The sequence below is a fragment of the Mustela erminea genome, chromosome 7, assembly GCF_009829155.1.
Source record: "Mustela erminea isolate mMusErm1 chromosome 7, mMusErm1.Pri, whole genome shotgun sequence".
Taxonomy (NCBI): domain Eukaryota; kingdom Metazoa; phylum Chordata; class Mammalia; order Carnivora; family Mustelidae; genus Mustela; species Mustela erminea.
The window spans coordinates 40,735,204-40,761,291 of NC_045620.1; the positions used below are offsets into that span (position 1 = coordinate 40,735,204).

Here is a 26,088-nt window from a genome sequence, read left to right on the forward strand (position 1 = left end):
GATAAGATGACAGTTGGTAACAGATGCCTTGTGTGCTTTATGGAGCTCCTTTCTTCTTTGCAAAAGCACGCGGGCTTCTCTGTAATTCCGTTCTCAGGTCTTTTGGCAAACATAAAGGAAAGTCTATCTTTTAAAAAAAAAAGTTATTTGCTTCTGGAACTAAACACCCTTGAAAAGTATCTGCCATATAGTTATATTTCAGTCAGGTCTGTTAGCCTAAGCATACACTCTGCCAGTATTTAAAGAGCTAGCTCCCATCACGCATCAGGCCCTACACTAAGCACAGGTAGAACAAAATTGAGCACTGCCCAGTTCGTCAGAGGGTTCTAGTGTAAGTACAGTGAAGCCATTAATTCCTAAAAGCATTAATGTTGCCTTTTGTATTATTTACAATTATGTTTTAGCCTGAGGACCCATCTGAGTTTACTAACTTGCTCATAAAAGAAAAAAAGAAGTGTAAGTCATTTGAAGTACACAGAGTTGCTTTGACTACAGAAGTGTGTATGTACCCTTTAGGAAGTTCCCAGTAAGATGGGCTAGAACCAGTAAAAGTTCACCTGGAAGGAAGTAATTGGAATTTGAGTAGCCTTGACAGGTTATACACCTGTAACAAGGAATACTGATTATTATGATTTTTTTTTTTTTGCCCTTCATTGTACATGTTATTCCATGAAATGTTATTAAAGATTACACCAGTTGGGGTTTAATCAAGGAAGCAGAACCTTGGGAGCGATCTGGGATATAGGATTTAGGATAGGGATTAGATTGTATACAATTGTGGGAGAAACCAGGGAAGTAAATGTCAAGGTGATAGTTGACTGAGCAGAGAAAAGCCCTTCCTGAGGACCCAAGAGAGGGAGCTGATGAAAGAGTTTGTGGAAGGCCTTTGTCTCTGCAAGTGATGAGGCCCAGACTGTGTCAGCAGGTTGGGTGGTCAAGACGCAGGTCAAGAGGTGCCAAAGAGAAAGCTGGAAGCTAAGTTGGGGGAGGACAAAGATAAAGTGGAAACCATGAGAGCAGCCTGGAACCCACATGGACAAACTGCCCCATGTATCTGTCTCCCCCTGTATGGAATCCCAAAGCTGGTGTGCACCCCACCAGATGGAGCTGGTGCCCCTTGAAGCAGAGCTGTGTGTGTGCCCAGCCTAGACTCAGAGAACCTGAGGTAGGAGAAAGAGCAGGAGCTGGAAAAGCTGTGAACCCAGCTCCTACCCGACTTCCAGCTGATTAGCGACAATGTATCCTACCTGCCTGGGGTCCTACCCTCCCCTGCCTAGTGCAAGGGCTGCAGCTGCTCTTCTGCCCTCAAAATCTTATGGAAATTTCTCAGGGGCCAACCATTCAGAGAAGTTTCATTCCAGCTTAGCTAAGCTGACATAGCGCAAAATTACCACAGAGTTAGACAATCACTGAGATATTAAAAAAAAAAAAATGTTTAAAAAGAAAGAAAAGAAAAGAAAGAAACATGATATAATTCAAACTTTTCTTTATAAAGACATGAAAGCTGGATTTCAGAGAGACTCAGGGGTATGTCCAATGTCACAGAGCTAGTGACAGGCCTAGAAACTCAGTCCTATGTGTCTTCATGTGGGTGATATCACAGAAAACACTGGATGTGAAGTTAAGATGCCTGAGATTTTGTAACTAATTGTTTGGTCTTGAGGGAGGGGGGAAAAAGCACTGAGCTATGCATGTAGGTTTTCTTTTCTTTTCTTTCTTTCTTTCTTTCTTTCTTTTTTTTTTTTTTTTTTGATGCAAGTTTTCTTGTGAGAAAGTGACACATGGACTAGGTCCAAGAAATTAGAGGTGCTCAGTTACTATCTCTTAAATAAATGAATAAATATAGTCTCTCAAGAACCACCATTTTATGGGACACCTGGGTGGCTCAATCAGTTAAGCATCCACCTTGGGCTTGAGTCATGATCTCAGGGTCCTAGGATCAAGTCCCATGTTGGGCTCCCTGCCCAGTGGGGAGTCTGCTTCTCCCTCTCCTTCTGCCCCTACCCACCCTGCTTATGTGCTCTCTCTCTCTGACAAATAAATAAAATCTTAAAAAAAAAATTAAAAAAAAATTTAAATAATGAACAGCCATTTTTCAAAATTGTTCTGTTGCATAAAAGAGAAATTGAAAATACAATCCTGAGCCTTAACTATAAGGCATTCTTTTATATTGTCAGGTAATTTATCTGGGGATAGTACGGATCACCAGGCTCTTTCTGCTTTGCATAAATCAGATTTCTAACTTCTCAGCCATGTACCCAGTAGACTTTCTATGTTCTTTTTTTTTTTTTTTTTTTAAGATTTTATTTATTTATTTGACAGACAGAGACCACAAGTAGGCAGAGAGGCAGGCAGAGAGAGAGGAGGAAGCAGGCTTCCGGCTGAGCACAGAGCCCAATGCGGGGCTTGATCCCAGGACCTGGGGTCATGACCTGAATCGAATGCAGCAGCTTTAACCCACTGAGCCACCCAGGTGCCCCTTTCTATGTTCTTCTTATCACCCCATTGTGGTTTCTACTTGATCTTGATCCATTCAGTCTGAGCCTTTCAAGAGAGACCACATGCTATATAACTGGAAAAGCAAGATTCGAAACAATTGGCAACAGGAAGAAACGAGAAGAATATCAGATTTCTGGCTATGTATTTCTGTTTTGTACACAACTCTAAAATTTGGGCAGAGTTCAGTGGGAACAGCTGATCTCTGTTCCATGTGGCACCAGCCGGGGTCGTTCAAAAACCAGAAGGTGAAATCTTCAAGAGGCTACTCACTTTCAGCTAGGCTATTGGCTAGAACTTGAACAAATGGGTTCTCCATGTTGTCTCTCTGCTTCCTCATGGCGTGAAGGTTGGGTGCAAGAGCAACCCTCCCCAAAGGACCAGCCAGAAACTGTATCATGTTTCGTGACATGGACTTGAAAGTCACATAGTATTTCTGCCAGAGTTACAGACAAGCCTAGATTTAAGGGGAGGAATTATAGATCCCATTTCTCAATGAGAGGAGTATCAGCGTTACATTTTAAAAGAGTCTGAGGGACGGGGTATCTCATTGCATGCCATCTTGGAAAATAGCATCTACCACAAGCAGTGATCAATATCCATTATGAGTTTATAAACACAGAGCTTGTCAACTAATGGAGCTCTTTTCCAACAATAACCCCAGAGAGTAAGTGTATACACACATCTATAAATATATTCACATATGCATACGTGAAAGTACTTGGCAAGTGAGGGTTAATTCTTAGATTTGATTTGCTTCCAAGATAATTTCAGTGTGATGCCTCAGGGTCAGGGCAGGGAAATGGGCCACTCAATTAGTTTAAAATAAAAGTACTTTCCCCCCAGCATTCATCTACTCTCTGGGAAAATAAATCAGGCTGCTAAATTTTGGACTCATACTATTTCCATGGTAACAAAGCCTAAAATGCTAAAAGGTGGATTAAAGTTCTTTACAATATTTAAGAAATCTGTATTTAGTTTCTGTGATGGTTGAGAGTTCCTTAACAGCAATGAGTAGCATTACTATCACTAACCCTCCCCCCTGCAAACAGACACGCAGGCAACGGGAGTGCTTTTTAAAATCCCGTTAACTTCTACTTGAGTGACCATTAAGATAGGGAGACGTGAGTAAAAATGAGACCGTCCAGTTTGGTCTCCTTAGATCTGCTTTGAATCAAATTTTCTTGTATTGATTTTGATCTCGATTAGGTAGCTTTAGAAATAATCTGACCATTTGAAACCTGGAAAAAAAGTCAACCATCATAGGTACAGAAATATGAATAATTATGGTGTTTGGGAATTACAAATGGTTTAATACAGCCAGAGAGAAGAATATGTCTAACACAGAGTATTATTTTTGGTGTTAGGACTTTTAATTATAAAGAGAATTATTCAAATTATTATTTGAAAAATACACAGAAAAGTATAGAAAATAATATACCGTGTACCTACACCCATAGTTAATAGCTTTTACTCATTTGCTAGATTTTTCTCAAATCTCTTTTCTGAAGTTCATGTGTGACATTTCTAGGTGTGTTTCTGTATATCAATGCTTATGAATGAATCCCTACACTTTTTTATCTTTGTGCTTTAAAAACTTGTACAAATGGTATTATAGAGAAGACATTTTTTGTACCTAGTTTCTATTGCTCCATCATTGTGATTTTTATCTTTAGCTACCGGGCATAAACACACCATAAGGAGAGCAAAGACAAGCATTCAGTATTGCACAGATAGCTAATCATTTATTCAACTAAATTTGTATTTCACCCGAAGAGTGAATTGATGGTGACAGCTTTTGCATTTGTAGAAAATGTTAATGATATGCAGAAAGGACTGGACACCAGAAACTCAAGTGAATATAGGGAAAAGAAAATAAGGTTTATTTGCAACCCAGTTCTTCCATATCTGAAGGCCAGATGCTTTCTCTTATAATCCACCTTTCCTGGGGAGGATTACTGGGGCTGCATGGTATTTGGTGATGAGAGTGAGGGGGTCCAGCGACTGTCTGGGAGGCAGCCTATCTGGACCTGTGCAGAGAGCAGGGAGCCACGTCTCTGAGCTTCCAGTGGGGAGCCTTGACCATTCCTTGTGTCCTAGCCCTCCCTGCCCGACCATCCCTCTCCTGCTGGGCACTTTGAACTTCCCTAGTGTGAATCTGTTTTCCACAGGTTGGGAGAGCTGCAGGGCTGGGTAGATGACATCCATTTGGGTTCATTCATGTCCTGCCACGTGCGCACCCCACTTCTATTCCCTGTTGCCCTGAGAAATGCCTAGCTTGACATTCTATTCAATTACCAGTTGCCATTTGATAGATTGGGTAATTTTTAAGTTTTTGTAGATTGTAAAAATAGAGCGACTAAAGGAATGTTTATTTTAAAGACTTGAAATGGGGTCACTGTGAGCTAGCTATTAGATACACTCCATCTCTCTTCTCTGTTTACTGTACTACTCTCCGAAGGTCTCAAAGAAACACCTTATGTAGAGAAGCTCTCCCAAAACGGGAAAAAGGGATGACACACCTGTTTGCTTTTGAGGTGACACTAACTTACTCAGTAATATCTACTATGTTAAAGTTCGATTGACCTCATGTCTCTGTCAACTAATTATATTTTACTTCTGTTGCATTTCTGAGTATGTTAAGTTAAAAGCAAGGGACTTTCATGCAAATTAAACTGCAAGAAGCTTTTTAGGCTGTGTTCAAATACTAACAGGTTTGATAAATTTGTCTAAGATGGGTAGGACAAAGAGCTCTTTGTTTACTGACATACTTTATTGTCATTCTGCTATACACCTCTCGTATGGTTATTTTATAGGACATAAAGTCCAGGTATCCTGTCAGAATCTCCGATCTTATTTATGGCTTGCTGCAAAGTGGCTTATTGTCATTTATTATTTCCTATTTGATTTATATAACATCTTTCCACCAAAGAGCCCATGGGCTTATTTACATAAAGAATGCACACACACACCCCAACTAACACGCACACTTGAACTTCACTCAACACTGTCACACAGTTAGCAGTAGAGTACCAACAATCTACAGGAGGCTTTTCCATCTGGTTTTAGCTCCAAAACCATGTTCTGGAATATTTCTTATATTCCAAGGTCACCATATTTCCTTTCACTTTGAGTGTTTATTGTTTGCCTCTAGGTGGATCGGATCATCTTCTGTGTCTTCTTAGAAGTTGACTTCAAAATCTACAAAAAGAAAATGAGCGAGTTTTTCCCTGCAGGTGAGTAAAGAGATTTGTTTTCTTTGGAATTGAGGATTGGAGTGGAGGCATCGGTTATATTCTATTTCATTTCCTAGCTTAAGGAAATGTTGCATATATGATCTCCATATACCAGTAACCTGTGGCAACTTGTGTCATAATTTTCAAGAACTCAAAGAGGTGACAGGAAATCTAAGCCCATGACCTCTCTATCCCAGGAGGTCATAGTGTTGTCTTGGGGAGATCAATTCATCTCTTGAGTCTCATCTTCTCATACCAAAAGTGAGGGGCTGGACCAAATGACTTTTAAAGACTTCCTCCGGCCCTTAATTACAGGATCTGTGATTTATTCCCCACACATCTAAGTTGTCCAAGCCTGTGCCTACTTTCTGATACACCATGTTAAACAACTTTGTTGGAAATTGTGAGAAACCCATTTATATTCATAGCCAGAATTCAAACATTTCCTGCCTTCTCTACCTAACACCCCAATTTTCTCAGCCCAAATTGCAGTGAAGATAGCAGCCCTTCCTAGGGCAATCTGCAAAAGGTGCTCATTCATTGTAATTCACATTTGAGAATGTAGGAAAAATATCAGCTATTAAAGAGCCTTGTTTACATTGATCGAATGTGTCATTAAATTTGGTTGACCTGGTTAATTGAATATTGCCTCCCATTGTTCCTCTTCCGGGCTTGTTTAATACCTAGTTATTTTTATGGTGCGATTCAAGTCACATGCTCAAGGTACTTTCCTCAGCCATGGTAAGAATGGCTTCCAGGAAATTTCAACCTACTGGGAGCATTGTTGATGCCTGCCTTAGAGAGAGCTTTCTTTTGAGGTTTCCATATCCATGGAAGACAAGAGGTTTTCCATGTAGCCAGTGACTCTGGCAGGTGGGAGGGAGGGAGTGCAGCACACTCATCCTCTCGGCATCCAGTCCAAGACATCCAGTAAATGTAAATCCAGGATGCCCTGCCTGAAGATCAGAGTAGGACACAGTAGCTGTCAAGAAGAGCCACAGGAAATGGCTAGAGATGTTCAACTTTGTGCTGATGTTCAACTTTGTGTTAACGTTCAAGGTGGACTAAGTTCCCCTGAGTCATGTGAAGTTCTGCTCTCTAGTTTTCTCATTGAAAGGTGAATCTGCTAAGTGTATTTAATTGGAGCCTTTAACTCCAGTATTTCCCTAACTAGGAAACTAGGACATGTTGTAAATTCAAAGAGGCTCCCCATGTGATGAAGGAGAGGATTGTGATTGTGGCCTTCCCCCCCCATCCTTTGCCTTCTCCTCTCTCCTTTTTTTACCTTTAAAAGAAAATCTTTTTAAGCAACTCAGTAATTTATAGCATGTAAAGGACCTAGTGACGATTCAGTAAGTAGTTGTTAGTATGAGCTAAATTTAAAAATTTCTTCTCGCCATAACCCAATGCCTCTTTTTCTGTTTCAGTCTCTTTGTTTCATCCTTTCTCTTTATTTCCTATATAACCACAGTGAGCGGACCATGCCTGCATTTCTGTATTTTTAATGTATTCTCTTTTTTTATACTTTTAAGTATTCTTAAAAGAAAATGTTCATTCATGAAAAAAATGTGATTTGCCATGGTGTGCGATGCAAGTATTCTCATATCTTGTCAATATCACAGCAGATTTCATACACTTTCATCATTTTGGACTTCTTGAGTATATAGAAATTATGATGTAACTTTCATTTTCATGTCTTCTAAAATAAAAACTGTTTTTTGCTCTAGCATATGATAAAAATAATTGCATAAGTATGATCAAGTGATATTAAAACAAACCTATCCATCAGCAGATATTTCCAGTGGTGCAAAGCCAAAAATCATACTATACATTTATTCTAAGTAGAATAGTTTTAGTGGTCTGGAATGTATTAATAATTATGAAAATAAATTATTTGAAATATTGCTACTCAAAGTAAATCCAGCATTCATCTTAGTACTTGAGCAAATGAAATAATAATAAAATCATCTTGAGCTTCATATCAATACTTTGAATCATAGCATGCTCATGAAATTATTTCCAGTGCCTATTTATAATAGTAAGCACATTTTTAAAGTAAATGTCAAAATTCCTCCAAATTGTTGAGTATTTCCATGATGCTGAAGCACCAGCCACTTATAAATTCTGAATATGCAATATGAAATAAAGGTGACTTTTAATGGAATGTGTGACGACTAATATAGATGATATACATTATCTGTCCATAATTTGAATTTATGGTTAATTCATAACCATACCATCTTTGATTGGAATATATTTTTTCTGACTTGCTATATATCCCCCCTAGACTGGCTTATTTAGACCATCTCTAGTCTTCTTAACACTTCCCAGTGCAATAATAATAGTTTAGGAAAAAAAGTCATTTTATATTAAACAAAATCTCTATAGTTTAGGGTTTATTAATCCCATGTCTTTACATTTCATAATCAGGAATCTAAGACAAAATGTATTAAAAAATATACAAGTGAGGCTAGATCGCATTCAAGATATAACACATGCAAAACTACTACCTAATATTCATGATAGGAGTAAAAGCTACATTTATGGATTGCTTCCTCTCACCCAAATGCATGGACAAAGTCAAGTAATCTTCAGGCTAACTCTAAGAAAGTAGGCACTATATTAACCCTCCTTTTTGATATGGAAAATGATGCATACCTGAGAAAATGAGGCATATGGCTATGAAGCAACAGAGCTCTATTTCAAAATTGAGAACAACATCTGTCATTGCACAAGTGATAATAGGTTCGCTTCCTCAGAGTGTCATCTCCAGAAAAGGGTGGTTTTGACTTCAAGGATACATTTGGAGCACTGAGAAAGTCTCATTGCTAATGTCATCCGCTGCCCATCATTGTTCAGAGCTGACACACTTCTCTTCTCATACCTGTAAATGTCCTCATGGGAACTGTCTACTATGAGTCAAATTGGTACTTTATTATGGATACCAAAATCAATCCCAACCCCATCATCTAGGCACTGCAGTGCTTTGACCTGAAGGTGAGCAGTAAAGTGGTCACTGGAAAGCCAAAAGGCCTTACTCATGACCACAAGGGTATGCTGGTGAAGTGCTTATAATAGTTTGCTGGAGCTACCATGACAAACCACCACAGACTGGGGAGCTCAATCAACTGAAATTTATTTTTTCACAATTCTAGAGGCTCAAAGTGCAGCATGTAGGGGTCAGCGGGATTGGTTTCTTCTGAGGTCTCTCTGCTTGGTTTACAGATGGCCTTCTTCTCTCTGCATCTTCATGAAGTCCTCTCTCTGTGTATGTCTGTGTCCTAATCTCCCTCTCCTTGTAAGGACAGCAGTCATATGGGATTAGGGCCAACCCTAATAACCTCATTTTAATGGGATCATCTATTTAAAGACCCTATCTCCTAATATAGTCACATTCTAAGATATTAGAAGTTAGGACTTGAACAAAATATTTTGGGGGACACAACTCTACCCTTACCAGAGCCCATCATGGAAATGCAATCATGGAACCATAAAGGAAAGAAACCAGCAAGAATTTTTTTTCCAACAGTTTTATATCTTGCTGTGGGTGAAGCATATTTGACTTTTTCCTTCCCAGATGTTTTCTTTGAAAGTCTAGTGTAGCAGCTTTATGGAATTACCATACACTTTGGTTGCAAATTATTTATAGTTACACTACACGATTAGATGGCCTATGGCAAATAATATTTGTACGATTCAACTCAGATCTCTTTGTTCTTTATATAAAAGGTTTATATTTTTCAGTATGTAGGATTTATTGTGTGTATTTTTCACAGATTTGGAATATGGAGGTCAATTTTTTTTTTTTTTTAGAATCTAAGTTCTAATAGAGAATTTAGGGATATTAATTTACCTCATAATAACAATGTCAAATTTACAGTTTTGGAATGATATCAAAGAATCCTGATGTTGGAAATAAAAAATACCATTGTCAGGCCCCTCCCTACATTAAAGGAAAGCCTCCATTTGTTTATCGCAATGGTTCTCAACTATATTTTTCAGGGAGTATTTCTCCAAAATAATTTTTTAAATTGTATCTTCTGACAAATGGGCATGATATTTTTAAAAATTTTATCTGGATTTACTCTTTTAAATCTAACAAGAGAAAGTGTTCACCTGACCTCTTCTTCATCTCCTCTTCTCATTGATTTTATAAGTTTTTCTCATCCAACATCATTCATGATCCTTTCTGTCCATCAATCAACAAATAATTTATTATATGTCTACCATATACCCAAGGCTTTGTCCACTGCTGCATTGAAAATACTGTTCTTATAATATGCTTGAGAGGTAAGTATATGCAGAACAATTGGAAGACAATACTAGCAAGTAATCAAGTATAGCACTGATATGGTCAAAGTACTCAGGAATTCTGAGACAAATATGTCTGAGGACCAGGGTAGTTGTGGCAAGTTTCATGAAGAATGTGTACTTTAAGGTTAAGCAGGAGCAGAGAAGTGATGCCAAGGATTCTGTAAATAACATAGAGAGGAAGGGCAGTTCAGATGGAAGGATTTGTGGAATACGTATCTCCAATTAGTGATCCCTAACTGAGAAATGCTGACACTCATCAGCATGTAATTGTATGACTTTGTGCGTGTTGCTTAACCTTTTTATGCTTCACTTTCATCATGTGCAAACATAGTAATGGGCTAATTCCAAATAAAATAAACAACAAATGTAAATGAATATTCAGAGAGGTATCTAGACCGAACATCATCGATTTTAAAATATCCATGTTTATTTTTTATTACAAATTTTTTTGTTTTTTCATGTTTTTCTTATAATTTTAAAAGGAGATATTTTAATTATTGTGACCATCTTAATTAAAAAGTATATAACTTCTTATTACAAAAGTAGTACAGATTTGTATAGTAAGGTTCCTAGTTCTTTTCAAATATATGTTTCAGGGAGTTTCCCATTTTGTCATTTGTCCTTGTGGTATTATCCCTTTATAAGTCAATGAGGAACCATAGAGAAACAAAAGAAAGATGAAAGAGAAATGTAGAAATAGAAAGAATGAAAGGAAGGAAAGATGAGAGGTGGAAAGGGTAGATGGAAGGAAGAAAAGAATAAGGTAAAAAAGAAAGAAAAAAATCCTTTTTATTAGAGAGTGAAGTTGAAAACTAAAAAAGCTCAAAAATTACCTTTATTTTAAGCCTATGTACTTGCTCCCATAAGAAATCATCTCATTTCTGGATAGGATTATTCTTAGTTCTACTCCTCAAGACACTTTTTAGGCAAAGCAGTGTGCTTCCTGATTTACAAAGTGTGGTAGGAAGAAAAATGCCCTTCCCTTAAAGACGCCTTAAGCCTCAGAACCTGTGAGTATGTTAGGTCACATTACAAAGGGGAAATAAGATTGCAGATGAGATGAAGGTGGCTAATTAGCTGACAGAAAGATGGGGACATTATCCTATATTACCTGGGTGAGTCCTTACAAGGATCCTTCAAAGATAGGAAAAGCAGGTAGAGTGAGAGATATGGCTATGGAACAACATTCAGGGGGATGTGGGTCACTAACTTTGAGGATGGAAAACAGGAGCCACGAGCTGAGACTCTGGTAGACAGAAAAGCAAGGAAACAGATTCTCCTTAAGAACCTTCAGAGGGAGCACTGTCCTGCGGACATCTTCTTGACAGCCCACTGAGATCCAGGTCAGACCTCAAACCCACACAACTGAAAGATGACAAATTTGTGTTGTTTTAAGCCATTATGTGTGTGGAAGTTCATTATAGCAGCACTAGCAAACTCATTCACCAGTTGTCTTTGCATAAGTCAAAGAAACACATACAAAAACCTGCTTACCCAGTCTGAATTGTACATTTTTTCCCCCCAAATGGCACATTCGTTGTAGAGGGGAAAAAAACTGCAAAGTAGAAAAAGAAAAAAATTCAGAAATTTCTTTAATTATGAATATTTACAGTGACTTGGCACATTTGGGCACATTTGTGCACCTTTAATGTGTGGATCTCATTGATGTTTAGAATTACACAAGACATGTTCTCTGTAATGTGACATAAATGAGTTGACTGCCTTCTTAGGAACTGGGTGCTAACCATTTCCACTTGATGGGCCTCAAAAGCTACAAACACATTTTGCCTTCAATGAAAATCCAGTGAAGTGTTGCTGTAACCAAGCAACCTGAATGAAGGAACAAGCAGCAGGCGTAGACTGAAAGCAATCTGTCCCTTCAAAAAGGGGGACGGTGTGGTGTGTGTAGCCAATGCTTATAAACAGCAGAATGCATAAAGACCTGGGGACATGAACCTTGACTAAGCAGAGTTTGATCTCATTAGGAGGTTCTGATAAAACAAAGGCAAGACAAAGTGCAGCTTGGAGAAGGGACATGCTATGGGCATATTTACAGAAACCCCTCCACGGTGCTTCCGAAAAAACCCTTCAAATGTCCTGGGTAGACTGGTTTCTGTTCCATAGGTGAAGATATTGAGGCAAATGCAGGGGGAGCAAAAACCCTTTTCAAGGTACAGTATATGAATGAAATAATTTCTAATAAGACATAGAGGTAAGGATAAAGATCAAAATAAGCAGCGGAATAAAGGAAATCCACCAGCTTTTATTCTGCTTTATCTGTGGCCCTAACTGGGACCCTCAGCTATGACTTTTTGATGTTTTCACCTTCAGCTGCTGTTCACTCCATAATCCAGAGAGATAATGATTTCCAATATCCTGTTATAGCTATCACTGTTGAGATCATAGAGAGCTCTTTGATGGGTCCAGCATGGTTACTGATAGCAGTGTGAGTTTGGTCACGTGACTCCCTTGACCCTATGGAGCCCTTGTCTTACTTGACTGGACAGCCTTTATCCTTTTGACACTTCAGTCTTCTACTTGTCTTCCTGCCGGGAATATACCTCTCTGGTATATTCACCTGTGCACAGGCTATCTCCAGCTGACATCTCCAGGCCTCTCCAACACAACATATCTAAAACTAAATTCAAAATCCTTACCCCACCCCATCTTTCTTCTCTAAAATTGGATATCTCAGTAATGGGTGCCTTTATGTGCCCCATTTGCCAAGCCAGAAACAGCAGAACCATGCAGGTTTTTTTTTCAAGCAGTGCCTTTTATTTATTGATTTATTAAATTAATGAGATTTGAGTGCTCCTCTTGACCAAGGACCAGATGGGGTGGGGTGGAGGGGGACAACCTTTGGCTTATGATTTTTTTTTTTTAATTTCTCCTAGTCCTATCAATTACATTGCAGAAAGTGGGTTTAGCAATTTGTTAGATGCTGTAGGTCAAGGTTTTCAACTTAATGGAAGAGCTCTGCACTGCAAGGGAGTCCCCTTTATCAATCATTTCTTTGCATGGCATTTCTGCTTTGTCAAGTTTCACAAGAAGACATGAGCTTACCAACATCTTCCGTACTTCGTGGAAATCCTGAAAAGCTTGGAGCCCTGTATTTTAGCTAATAATATTTCCTCTCTATACAAAGGTAAATTGCTCCTAGAAGCCCTTAGTAATGAAGTATTTAAAAGGTGAGGATACAGAAGACACCTTTGTGAAGGAATTAAGCCTTAAAATAGAGAACTTAAGAGCACATGGGGAAAAAACAAAAAGGCAACAACAAGATTTTCATAACTGGTCTGCTTGACAGACCTGCCCATTTGTGTGGATGCCCCAGAAATTTTGACCAAGGTATTTCAGGTGCCTATCCTTTTTTTCCTGGGGGAGTGGAGAGACTGCCTTAATAGCCCATAAGGGTCACTTTCTCCTTCATAACCCACTTCTTTTTCCATGCAATCCACAGTCCTCTTTGAAGCATGTTTCCATCCACATACATGTCTCTTAGCCAGTCTTAGGGTCCTAACCATGGGTGACAATAACTGTGTGATAGGTGGGTGATCTCCAGCACAGGAGGAAACATATATCTTAAAAAGAGAACGACTATTCCTCAGTCCCAGCAACCATCTGGTGTGGGTACCCCTCACCAGCATTAGTGTTGGCCAGAAATCACCAAGTAGCTCAGCTTGGATCTGGAAAAAGTAGGACATCTAATGTTTTTGAAAGCTTTTCCTCCGGCACCCAAAGACCATTACTTTGGAACAATGGTTTTCCAACTGGAGCTTGCTTGAGCATTTCCTGGAGGGCTTGTTAAAAAGGTATCAGTGTCCTCCCCTGAGCTTCTGCTTTGATAGATCTTTAGTGGAACCCAAGAATTTGCATTTCTAACAAGTTCCCAAGTGGTGATGATGCTGTTGGTCCAAGACCACACTTTAGACTACAGTTCTGTGGGGTTTCATAATCTGTTTTTATACCATCTACTTTCCAAAAGACTGCATTCATTACGGCAACTCTAGATAAAGGAGTAAGACCCATGTCGAGTCATTCCAAAATCCACAGCATGCTCTGTCCTCTAACAAACTCTGTCTTCCGTCAAAGCAGGTGAAGTAGATATTACAGACTTCAAAGTAGGTTAGACACATCCTTAAAGGGGTTTCTGAGGTGTACAAAGCTATTACTGAAAACTGGTTTTCCTGGGGAAACCAATTGGTCTTCACACTCATATGTGGTCAAAATAAGGACTCCAGTCAGACTTGTAATTTTTGTGCAGAACTCAGCAGGGTAATCTGAAAGAGAGGGGTGCGGTGAATAAAACTGGCATCCATTCTGAAATTAACTTCAAGAAAGAAAGAAAGAGAGAGAGAAAGAAAGAAAGGGAGGGAGGGAGGGAGGGAGGGAGGAAGGGAAGGCAGGGAAAGAAGGAAAGGAAGGAAAGAAGAAAGAAAGAAAGAAACATCAAAGAGGCCCCAGTTGAAATGGAGCTTCAGCCACTGGTCCTTTCTGTTGAGGAAGGGAAGGAGGAAGGGAGGGAGGTTTTCTGGAATCGGCATTTCTGAACACCCAGAACAATGCCACAACGCCACCGGATAGACTGCCCTCTATTTTGAAATGATATTTGTAAAACTTTGGCTTAGAACCTTTTACTTGATTTTCATCCTCTAACAAAGAAGCATGATGCTTGAAGAACTGTTAAAAGAGCAGCGGCTCTGAGCCCATGCTCTATCATCGGTGTCTTAACTGCTTCCAAATTTTGCATGGCATGCCTCCTTATCTCCATAGGCTTATCCTCTTCTTTCATATATTGCTTTTTTGTTTCCCGGGTTTGTTAGAGAAAAATTCTTGCTAGAAATGTGCTGCATAAACATGGCTCAAGTGAATACATTTTATAGAATAATGTTGAACTAAAGTGGATTTCATTAATAAGTAACAGCACATTAGGTGCTTTGTAGACCAAAATTACTCTGTGCTGGATTTTAATATAAATAATACCAAAATATGAAGGCGTGCATTTTATAGTTTATTAGTAAATTTCACTTATGAAAAATGTTCTCTCTCAAAAGCTGGTGTGTCATTTTCTGCTTAAAGTTGTTTAGTAACCCTGTAATTTTCGGGATAAAATTTAAATTCTTCAATCTAAGGTGTTAGGATTCCCCAGAGAAAGAGAACCAATAGTGAATATAGATTTAGATATAGATATAAATATAGATGTAGATATAAATTTATTATAAGGAATTGGCTCATGCAATTATGGAGGCTGCCAGGTCCCAAGACCTGCAGTCAGCAAGATAGAGACCCAGGAGAGCAGATGGCAGAGTTCCAGTGGGAGTCTGAAGACCTAAGAACCAGGAGAGCCAGTGATGTCATTTCGATCCAAATGCTTTCAAGCTTGAGACCCAGGCAGAGCCGGTGTTTCAGTTTGAGTCCAAAGGCAGGAAAAACCCATTCTCCCAACACTATAGTACCCTCTTCCTTGTGGGAGGGTTAACCTTAAACTTACTGGATGAGCCCCCACACCACACATTACAAGGGCTTTACTGTGTCTGCTTTACTGTGTCTACCAAATCAAGTGTTACTTTCCATCTGAAATTTCTTTCAGACACCCCCAAAGAGTCCTGTGTGACACATATCTGGGCATTCCATGGCTCAGTTACATTGACACATGCGATTGACCATCATACCCAGGAAGGAAGAGCCTCCATTATGCAGCTGGAACAGGACAGTTTACCCACAGATCCCCCTGTAACTCCTCCCTTCAGCCACTCGGAAGCTTGTTTTATTTCCTTAAAAGCATCTTGGCTGTTTGTATCCATGTATTTTCACAAATGTTTTTCCCTGTGTTTCAGTCCAGTTACCCTTTTTTTTTAGTTTAAATCCCCCCAGAAGCAGACCCAAAAACAAGAATTCAAGTGGAAGTCATTTATTTGCGAGATGACCCCAAGAATCACCAGCAGGAGAGTGGGAAAGGAAAGAGAAGGAAGAGAGTAGGGCCTAATTATAAATGAAATTAACCATTGGCTCAAAGCCAGGGCTGGGATGGGGAGGGGAGGACTGTGGGAGAAGCTTCCAAATGAGCCCACTAGAGAAGTAAGGGAACTAGAGTACTTATATGCAAATCCTGGCCGTCCCTTGTGAAAGGCTGCCCTCTTGGGGGTGTTAATTCCCTGATACTTCCCCAGCAGTCTCCAGCAGCCCAGAGAAAGCCCTCAGGCAGAGGCCCAGGGGCTGGTGGCTGGAAGTTGGGCTGGCGAGCAAGAAAATGTCAAGGAACAAGGGGGTGTAAGTAGGGCACCCACATCTGCCCAGAACGCACTGCAGCCTTTCCTTCCTCCTAGCTAATTCTAACTCGCCCTTAAGGATTCAACGGAAGCCTCAGCTCTTCTGGAAATCTTTCATCGACCTTCTCTCTGACTTGGCTGTTTGTTGTCTGTTTCCCAGTAAAACCTCGGACTACTTGCCTCAGAGAATTTGTTACTTCCTCTTCTGACCGCTGCTTCCACTTCTTTGTGAGCTTTCTGAGGGACTAGGTTGTCAGCTCTATCTTCCAGGTCTTCCATAGTTCCAACATGCGGTGTTGGTCAGTAAATGGTTGTTTAAAAAGGGAAAGTAGTGATAATAAAGACACCGTTAACACTAATAGCCACTATTTACTGAATGCTCATTCCATGTAAGCACTTTGCATGTAGGATGTCTTACCAACTCTGGAAAGTTAGTACTTTTATTATCCCTATTTCTCGGATAAGAAAGCTGAGGTGTAGGTTTGCGTAATTTGCCCAAGACTGCACAGCTCCACGTGGTTTGGCCTGGAAATAAACCCAAGCAGTCTGAATCCAGATCCTGAATATACTCTTAACTGCCATATGGATAAATCAGTGAAACGGATGCATAAATGGATAATAACATCAAGTCTGATCCTTCCACACCTGGGGACATTCTAGGGATGATGCTATCAGTATAGTCTATAAAGTTCAAATATCAGCTCTAATGTCACATTTTCCAAAAACCCTTCCCAGTAGCAGCTGTCCCTCCCCTGTCACCCATTTGTAAGTGCACTGACTCCTCTCTATTATATGTTCAGATGTATCTGCATGTCTTACTCTCCTTACTAATGATAAGTTTCTAGACACCTGTGTAACCTGGTATTTTCTATTTCCCCAGACATAAAGCCACACATACAAAAGGTTACCAATGAGTGCTTGCCACATGGACAAGCAGATATACAGAGTTGACAAACAGATATACATAGCAAAGGGATCTTTGGCTCTTCCTTTATCTTTCCCGGGGAACTGTGGAAACTCTTTTTCATTCCTTTCTGAGATTCCAGAAAGTCTGTTGCCATAGAGATGGTTCTAGGTATTTTTGATGGTTCTGAAAAATAAAATTTTGTTTAAAGATATTAAGGTCAGGGAAGAATCCATGAAGAGTTTACTTTGTAACATTTTGATAAATGATTTGGTTAGAAAATTATATTTCTAAGAGAAAGATATTCTTTCTCCCAAAATTCTATTCTTGGAAAAAGATGAAAGGAATAAGTTATATAGAAAATCACTAATTTTATAACAATCTGAATGGAAGAAAATTTACTTCTCCAGAAATTAACCATGGCTGTCAAGAATTACTTTCCTAAAACCTCAAATTAAATGCATTTTCCATTCCCAGTTACTGGTATATCTATAATCTTCTCTTATAATTAGCACTTTGAAGAGTGTCACATTGAATAAATTTAGCCAAGAAATTATTGGATGTAAAGCATATGTCCGAGAGGAAATTACAAATCCTTACTGAGTCATCATTGTTTGCAAATCATCATGTAGACCCATGTTGCCCTGGTATGGAAGAGATAGATAGGAAATATAAACACAGAAATTCTCCAATTTGACTAAAAATATCAGAGAAAATTAAAAATTTTAATTCAGCAGAAATTTCTTCATGGATTTTCATGTATAAAATTAATCGTGTTATGTACCAGGGGAAAAAAGGAACATAAGACAGTCTTCAACTTTGTAGAATTTATGATCTAGAGATGGGCATCTGCCAGACAAATATGTTAAAAAGTAGACTCATGATTTGGTGTCAATAATAACTAATACATAACATTATATATAATATGTAATATATAATATGTATAAATTAATGTAATTAATTTATAATTTTATTTTTAAATTAAATCAATTTAATTTATAATTTATAAATTTATATATTATATATAAATTTAAACATAAATATTTATATACTATATAATATATATTAATATTTCAGTAGGTGTCCTAACGTTTTATGTAATACTATCTCATTTAATTCTTGAAACAGCTCTAGTAGGAGGTATTATTATCCCACTTTATAGCTGATGAACCTGAAACTGAGAACTGGCCAGTAACTTTTCCATGGTCACATGCCTAATGAATGGGTGGGTGAAGGAGCTGTATGCAGACCTCAGCCCAAACGTCCTTAAAGTTGATACTCAGAAGGTGTTAAAAATAAGCTAAAATGAAGAGAAGACTATTCACTCAAACTTGGATGGAGCAGATGTTATGGTGCCTCAGCTCCAAGGATGAGTGTGAACAGAGATGGAGAAAGGCATTATGGCTTCCAGGACTGAGGCAGGTAGTGGAAACTAACAGAGATCTTAGAAAACAGAATCGAGCGGGGCTTGAGTGAAGGTGGTAGCATGAGTGGGACAGAGGAGGGGAAACCGAGAAGAGTGGTCAGAGCAGGTACTGCTGGCCTTGAGTGTGACCCCAAAGAGTCTAGACCTTTCTCTTCAGGCAGACCGGAGTCACTGAACAGTTGTGAACTGGATCAGAGCTGTGTTTGAAGATTGTTTTGGCAGTTACGTGTAAAAGGAGTTGGAAGAGCACATTAAGAAATCACCAAATAAGGAAGTCTGGATTTGAGTAGTAGTGATGTGAATAGAGAGGAAAAAGAAAGAAGACAGGATTGAGCATTGCCTGGATGTGAGCAACAGTGACGGAGAAGAAACGACGATAGGTCAAAAGTTCAGAAAGCAACTATGTCACCCAGAGCACAGTGGACGCATGGGTCCTTGCCCAGTTACAGAGGGTTTCACTGGGATGAGGGGAGTCAAGTGAGAATGATAGGACTGGGGTGGGCTGTGGGAAGGGCACTTGAATTTGCTTGGTTAAAGATTTGGATTTGCAAATATAGCAAACTAGCACTTTCCATGGAGCAGTGTGGGGATTGGACCCAGGGGTCAGCCTACACCCAAATGGTGAGCCCCACATTTCTAAATACTTGAGGCGAGGGTCCATCCCTTTCATGGGTGCAAAAAATGCAGCATTTAAAGTGTGTGATTTTTTTTGGGGGGGGGTCCTTTTGAAATGACCAAAGTGACTGTGTGAAACTTTAAAAGCAAAACAAATTGTTGCATACATAGTTTTGTTAGACATATCTAACAATTTTTAAAAAGAAGCATAAACCCTAGGTATTAAAATTGTGCTCTAATGTCTGTTTACATTACATTACACTGATTTAGCATAATAATATAAGACAATAGAAATGCATGGTCTACCAGGTTTCTGATAAGTATTTTCTTGCCTTTGCATTTTTATTAGATTGGAGAATTCTGGGGTTTCTAGCTTTTGTATGAACTTTTCTTTGTCTTTTCTCTTTTTTTTTAAATAGATGATAATAATGAAGAAGAAGGTGTTGACATCAAAGAAGATTCAGGTACTAAATTTATGATTTTATTCATAGAGAATAGGCAAAGATCATTGTGTTGTTTATGTACGCCTCACATTTTTTCAAAGAAAAACATAGCAAGGTTAATAAAATAGGTAAAGGGGATTAAGAGTACACTTATCCTGATGGCCACTGAGTACTGATGGCCACTGAGTACTGTAAGGAATTGCTGAATCCCTATATTGTGCACCTGAAACCAACATAACCCTGCATGTTAGCTATACTGGCATAAAAAGACAAAAAAGAAAAAAATAGAAATGTACACTCAAGGTTATAAAATGAGAAAGTAGCTGTGCTAACTCTTGTGGCTTATACAATTAGCATATTTAAGCAGTAGACTTTCAGCTTTCTGAAAGCTGAGGTAAAAATGGAACCTGATGTTATAACGAATAGAGCTGTGTAGCAAATCACCCCAAAGCTTAGTGATTAAAGCATCTGCTCATCCTGCTCATATATTCGGTGGGTCAGGAATTCAGACAGAGCACAGCAGGGCTGACTTCATCCTGCTGCTCTACAAGGTCTGAGGCCTCATCAGGATGCCCCACTGGCTGGGGGTGGGGGCTGGAATCCTGTGAAGATTTGTTCACTCTCATGTCTGGCCGGCGATTGATACTGGCTCTGGGGCTCTCGGCTGAGACCCTGGCTGGGGCAGTTTTCTGAAACATCTATGCATGGCCTCCTTCAATAACCTGGGCTTCCTCTCAGCATGGCAGCCAGGCTCCAAAGTGGTTTCTCTAGAGACAGCAAAGTGAGCCAGCAGGAGCTGTACCCTTTTTAAGCCTCAGCCTCAGGAGTCCCACAGAATGACTTCCACAAAACTCTTTTTGGAACAGTCATTAAGAAGCCTGCCCAGGTTCATGGGGAGAGAAAATAGGCTCAGTCCCCTGATGGGGAGCAGTGAGGTTTTCGTCAAGTACATGGGACCTGAAGACTTGCTGTGGCCATCTTTGGTACATATATTTGGTACATAGGATTTATTTTTCTATCAGAAATTAAGATGTGTGCCTACTCCTCAAGAAAAACCAGTGTTTGATGAGGGAAATCTAGTGGTTGCAAACATTGGATCTGGCCTAAGGGAGCCACTCGGTATGTGCTTGTTAATGAATTCATGAAATCAATAGGCCTAAATTCAATCCCAGCTCCTCCATTTGTGGACTTTAGGTAAAAGTTTTCTCTATAGGCCTTAGTTTATACCTCTTTGGTCAATAAATGTTACCATATAGTCTTGTTTGGGAATTAAAGGAGATATACCTGAAATGTTTCTTGGATCTTAGTAAACATGAAAATTATCACTTCTTTGTTTCTCCTCTAGTTATTGGAAGGGTATAGAACTTAATTCCATAGTATAAATACTCCATGTTCCCCATTTTGGCAAGCACACTGTTCTAGGTATGAGATGGGGCCAGGTTTCAAAAATTAAAATCGATATCTCAGAGGTCCTAATTTTGTGTAACCTGCTATTCGATGCCAGAACTCCATCCATTAATCATCGACAACCTCAGTCTGAGCAGCTCCATTAACAGGGAGCAATTTAAATTCTGAGGTAAATGATCTCTGTTAGTCAAGGTTTGATTAAAATGGTCCTTTCTCCTGGTTAAATCTCTCTTCCTCCCCTGATTTCCCACTGTCTTCGTGGAAAGATACCAGCAGGTCTTTTCTTTGTAACAGCTCACAGGAGCAGCGATCATAACTCCTGTCTAGCTTCTAGCTTCTTCTCCGGTCCAAACATGCCTCAGTCCTATGGTTTCCTTGGTCTCCCCAGGGCAGTGGATTCAGAGGGCAGGAGAAGTCAAGGGAGGGTCTACAAGCCAGGAGCAGAAACAAAAGAGGTATTACTGCTATAATAACATTTGTCAGTTCCCTGCCCGTATATCCATGGTACCCGCCATTGCTTTACAATATCCACAGCAGTCTAAGGAAAGTTCCTGTGACCCTCAGCTGAGCATTGTTTGCCGTCAGGAAAGCAAACTCAAAGTGCCAGGGGGTTAGTTTGTCTGGAGTATTCCTCAGACAACAATGGGCAAGAGTTGGGGGAACTGTGCAGTACAACTGAGGCAGGTTATGATTCAGTGCTGTCCGGTAGAAATAGGATGGGAGGCTCCTGCTTATCTTTAGATTTTCTAGTAATCACATGGGAAAAAATAAAGAGAAACAAGTGAAATTAATTTAATACTATTTTATGTAATATAAAATATCCAAAATAGTATCATTTCAACAACTAATCAATATATTATAGGAGCCTGATTATTTTACATCTTTTTCCCATTCTAAGTTTTTGAAGTGTGTGTGTGTGTGTGTGTTTTACATTCATGTTTCAATTCAGACTAGACACATTTCATGTATCCTTTGGCAAAGTGTGGTGTTGGACAACGAGATTGATACCAACGCCCAGAACTCCCCAGTGGAACTTGCTCACACCCAGTATCAGCTGCCTTCCCTTTCCTGTCTCCCTTCCCTACACCCCTTTGGCACTTTCTGGGGTAATTTCTTAAATGAAGCATTTGCTCTCTAATCCTGTCTTAGCGATTTCTGAGAAAATCCAACCTGAGACAAGGACTCTGCCTTTTGTAAAACATAAAGCCCAAGGTGAAATTTCAATTAGAATATCCATTTCCATACTCATGAGGGATGTCTTATTGCTTAAAAGAACTGTATGTTGAAAAAAAGACTTTAAGTGGTCACCCCATCTTGGATTAAATTTAATGTCAATTTCTTGTCTTCTCCTTTAGCCTGCTCATGTGAAGTATCCTTGTAATATCCTTCAGCCATAGGGAGTACTGCCCTTTCAGCTGGCCAATTTAAGGACTTTATCTGGCTAAGGACCATTTGCCTAAGTGCCATAAGTACACATTTCTAGGCAGGGGGAGTTGACTTCTTAATGAGATGCAGCTAGCTCTCCCAACCACTGAGTGATTTTAAGAAAATCATTATTAATGCTAATGCTGAGCCCACAAGGCTTGAGTCAGCATATGAGGTTTGGGGCACTTTAATCGGATCATCAGTTCTGATTTTAGTCTCATCAGGTTTCCTGGGGGTTTTGTGACCAGCAGCTGGATGCAGCTGTGAAAGTCACACTCGATGCCCCAAAGACGCTGAGCCACCAGGCCAGAATGGGCTTGAAAAAGTGATCTCCATTTTCTAATATGGGAGTGCTGAAATCAAGGGGAATTCTGGGCAGAATGTTTCCATGATGGGCCACTGGCCTTGCCAGTTGTTGGTGAGGAAGCTGGCTTCAGTTCAGATCTCATCCTCGGGTGTCTTGGTCTCTAAGACAGGTCTCTAACCAGACCATGAAGAGCTGCCTTTCCTCCACCCTGTATCGCCTCTTCTTCTCATACATGTAGAAATGCTGGAGGGATTTTTACGAATGCAGCTAACATTAGTGAAAGGCTACTTGGGAGAAATAACTGCCCAATAAAAGCTAGTGAATGATAGTGAAAAATAATCTGAAGACCCAAAACCAGTAAAGTGCTGCTAACCTGACTCTCTGGGTGCAGAGAAACCCAACTGGAGGGATCCTGTATATTTCATTATTGTAAATATACACCCATTGTGGTGGTGTTTGAGCTACCAAACATGAGGTCAATGAGTGCGGGAGTTGAGGAGAGATAGGTGTGGTCAGCTGGCTCACATCTGCCCCAGCACGCGTCTGCTGAACCAGATTTTAATCAACATGGACCTCATGCCACTCGCTCCACATACATGAACTCATTTAACATATGAAACAAGTCTAGGAGCCAAGGATTGTTACTACACAAGGCTTGAGAGGAATTAGTTCCTGGCTTAAATAAGGAGAGCCGTAAGTGTGTCTGACCCCAAAGCTCACACTCTGTCTCTGACTCTAAAAGTAACTTAGAGGCAGGAGCATCTCTGGTGGTGTGAGACAAGGTCATCCTCAAGGTGAAGCTCTGCCCCCACGGAGAATGACAGAGACAAACTGGCTTAAAAGCTGAGGATTCCCTTTAAGTCCTTCATCAGTTTCTTTAATCCTAGCTTAGAAAATGTTTCCCCATGTCCTTCCATTCCAAGACCATGCATTGTTAAAATGGGCCCCAACCAGGGACAGAAAATCAACGGCCACCTAGGGCAGTTCAGCTACATGAGAGTGAGGAGCGCAGTTGAGTTCTTTAGGTGACAAAGCTATGCTTAGAGCAAAGCTCCAGGTCTCCAACCTCTGTCAGAAAGAGAGGCAACATAGATCATATGATATACTGCCTAGGAGAAGTTTGGGGTGCTTTGGAGGAATGTTCCTTCAGCTTCTCCAGATCAAGAGGGAGAGTTGTTTCTGCTGCCCCACAAGTAGAAATCTGGGCACAGAGGCCATGTGTTACCAGTGACTTTCATTTGAATGCCTCCATGGGTGTTATGAAATGATACCAATGTCGTAGATGACTGTTCATAATTAATACGTACCCATGCCCACTGACTACCCAAGGAGGGCCCTATCACTTTTTTAAAAAAATGAAGCACTAGTCCCTTCAGGGTACTTATCTCAAAATGTGGACAAAGAGAGACAAATAGATGTCTTTCAAAGATGTCTTATCCTTTCCCCAAGAATTCCTATTCAGGTTGCGAAATCAAGTTCATTATCAAAAACTCACTTTCAGGAAATGTTGGTTTGGGGTTGAGTCCCTAGCATGGGAAGCTCTACTCTTAGTCCCTGTTGCAGATGATGCATTTCAGAGGCATCTTCCAGAGCGTCTTACAGTCTCCTTCCAGGGAGATCACAAGTATTGCTTTGCCCATTTTATGCATCCTTCTGAGCACAGCATCTGTGCTCAGTGAGCTGTTCCAAGCATCTCATTTCTGATTTTGCTGAACCCATTCTGAAGGGTCAACATCCATCTCACACCTGGTGACAGAAGTTTGGGGGAGTAGCTAATGTAATCATTGGCAGAATTTTTCACCCTGGCCATGGTAATGATCTTAGATGTGACTTACTCGCAACCACAGAAAGCCTAACTTTGTGCCCAAAAACCTTTGTAGTCCATAATGCCAAAGTTTTTAATAGCACATCTATCAAATGCAATTTTTTGTTCTGTTCCTTTTTTAATAAATGGGAAAAGAAAAATGAGTCGCCATAGCTCTGTAGTGTAATTTTAGAATCCTGGCATAAGGCGACAGCTGCTAAGAGAGTAAGAATTAGGCATGGGCTCCATTATATCTTGGCCTTAAAGAAAGGCCTGGGTAAGGGGGGGAAAAGAAAACCAAACTGGAAACGAAATTCTCAAGACACTACTAGGTACCAGGGATGCAAGAGAGATAAGGAAAGACAAATGTCCTTTTCTCAAGGAACTCACATTCTTAGGAGGTGGGATGGAGAAGGGAAGAATACAATAAAGAAAGAAGAGGACAAGATGATTTCAGATACATCAAGTGATGTATTTGAGAGCGATTTCCCTTGCAGGCACCCTTCGTATTAGGAATTCACGGAGGGCCTTTCTTGGCAGCTGAATTTGGTTGGAGATTAATAGGTGAGAAGGAGGTAGACACATGAGTGTGCATTTTTGGAGGAGGAGGAGAGAAGAACCATAGATGTGACCATTCTAAGCAGAAATTAGCATAGTAATGACCGAAGAACACACAAAGGCAGCCAAAGCACAAGCGAGAGATGAAATTAGAGCTGTGGGTAGAGCGCAATGGCCATGTCCTGGCCCAGGGACTTGGATTTGGATCTTACTCTAAGACCAATGGTGTTTAAACAGATGAGCAACAGGATCAGGTTTATACTGAGAAGGTAACTCTGGCTGCTCCAAGGAGAATAGTTTCAGGGAGATTAGAAAACCAGGACAGAGGTTACTACAGGAAGCTGGGTAAGGGAGGCTGCTGGTTTGGATTAGGATGATGATTGCAAAGGATGAGCTCAGTGGATGAATACGGGATGTTGTGGAGCAGAGCTGATAAGACTTACAATGACCTTCCTGGAAAAGTGACTGAAAGGAAACATTAAGAACCGTATCTCCGTTGGGGGGTTTGAATTCCTGGGTAGATAGTGAGATGTGAAATACTGTGGGGAGAACAGGTTTGCAGACATCAAGAGCGTGTTGCAGCTGTGCTGTTTGAAATGCCTAATGGGATTATTTACATAATTTTGAAATGCTTGGTGAGAGCCCAGTGATGGGAAATCATGAGAGCTGGAAAGAGGGAGGCACCATTAAATCCCAGCCCTGAAAGGACAGTGGGGGAGGGGGTAGTTACCTGATCCTGGAGACAAAGGAGATGTGGAGAAGGCCAAGGGATCGGGGCTCTGATATGAGATAGAGGGATACAATAAGCCCTGAAGGCTACTAGTAGCCTAGGAAGAAAGCCAGAAATTTCACAGACAGACCAGTCTCCCAGTGCACAGCTGGGT

General features: G+C 40.1%; 1 protein-coding gene across 1 annotated transcript in view; it reads left to right on the forward strand.

Annotated features, from left to right (window-relative positions):
• Positions 1 to 26,088, forward strand: part of MACROD2 (mono-ADP ribosylhydrolase 2) — a 1,971,474-nt gene that overhangs the window by 1,799,427 nt on the left and 145,959 nt on the right. The window contains exons 9-10 of the mRNA XM_032351448.1: positions 5,651 to 5,732; positions 19,680 to 19,724. Coding sequence (XP_032207339.1) covers positions 5,651 to 5,732; positions 19,680 to 19,724 — 127 coding nt within the window. The remainder of the gene's footprint in view (positions 1 to 5,650; positions 5,733 to 19,679; positions 19,725 to 26,088) is intronic.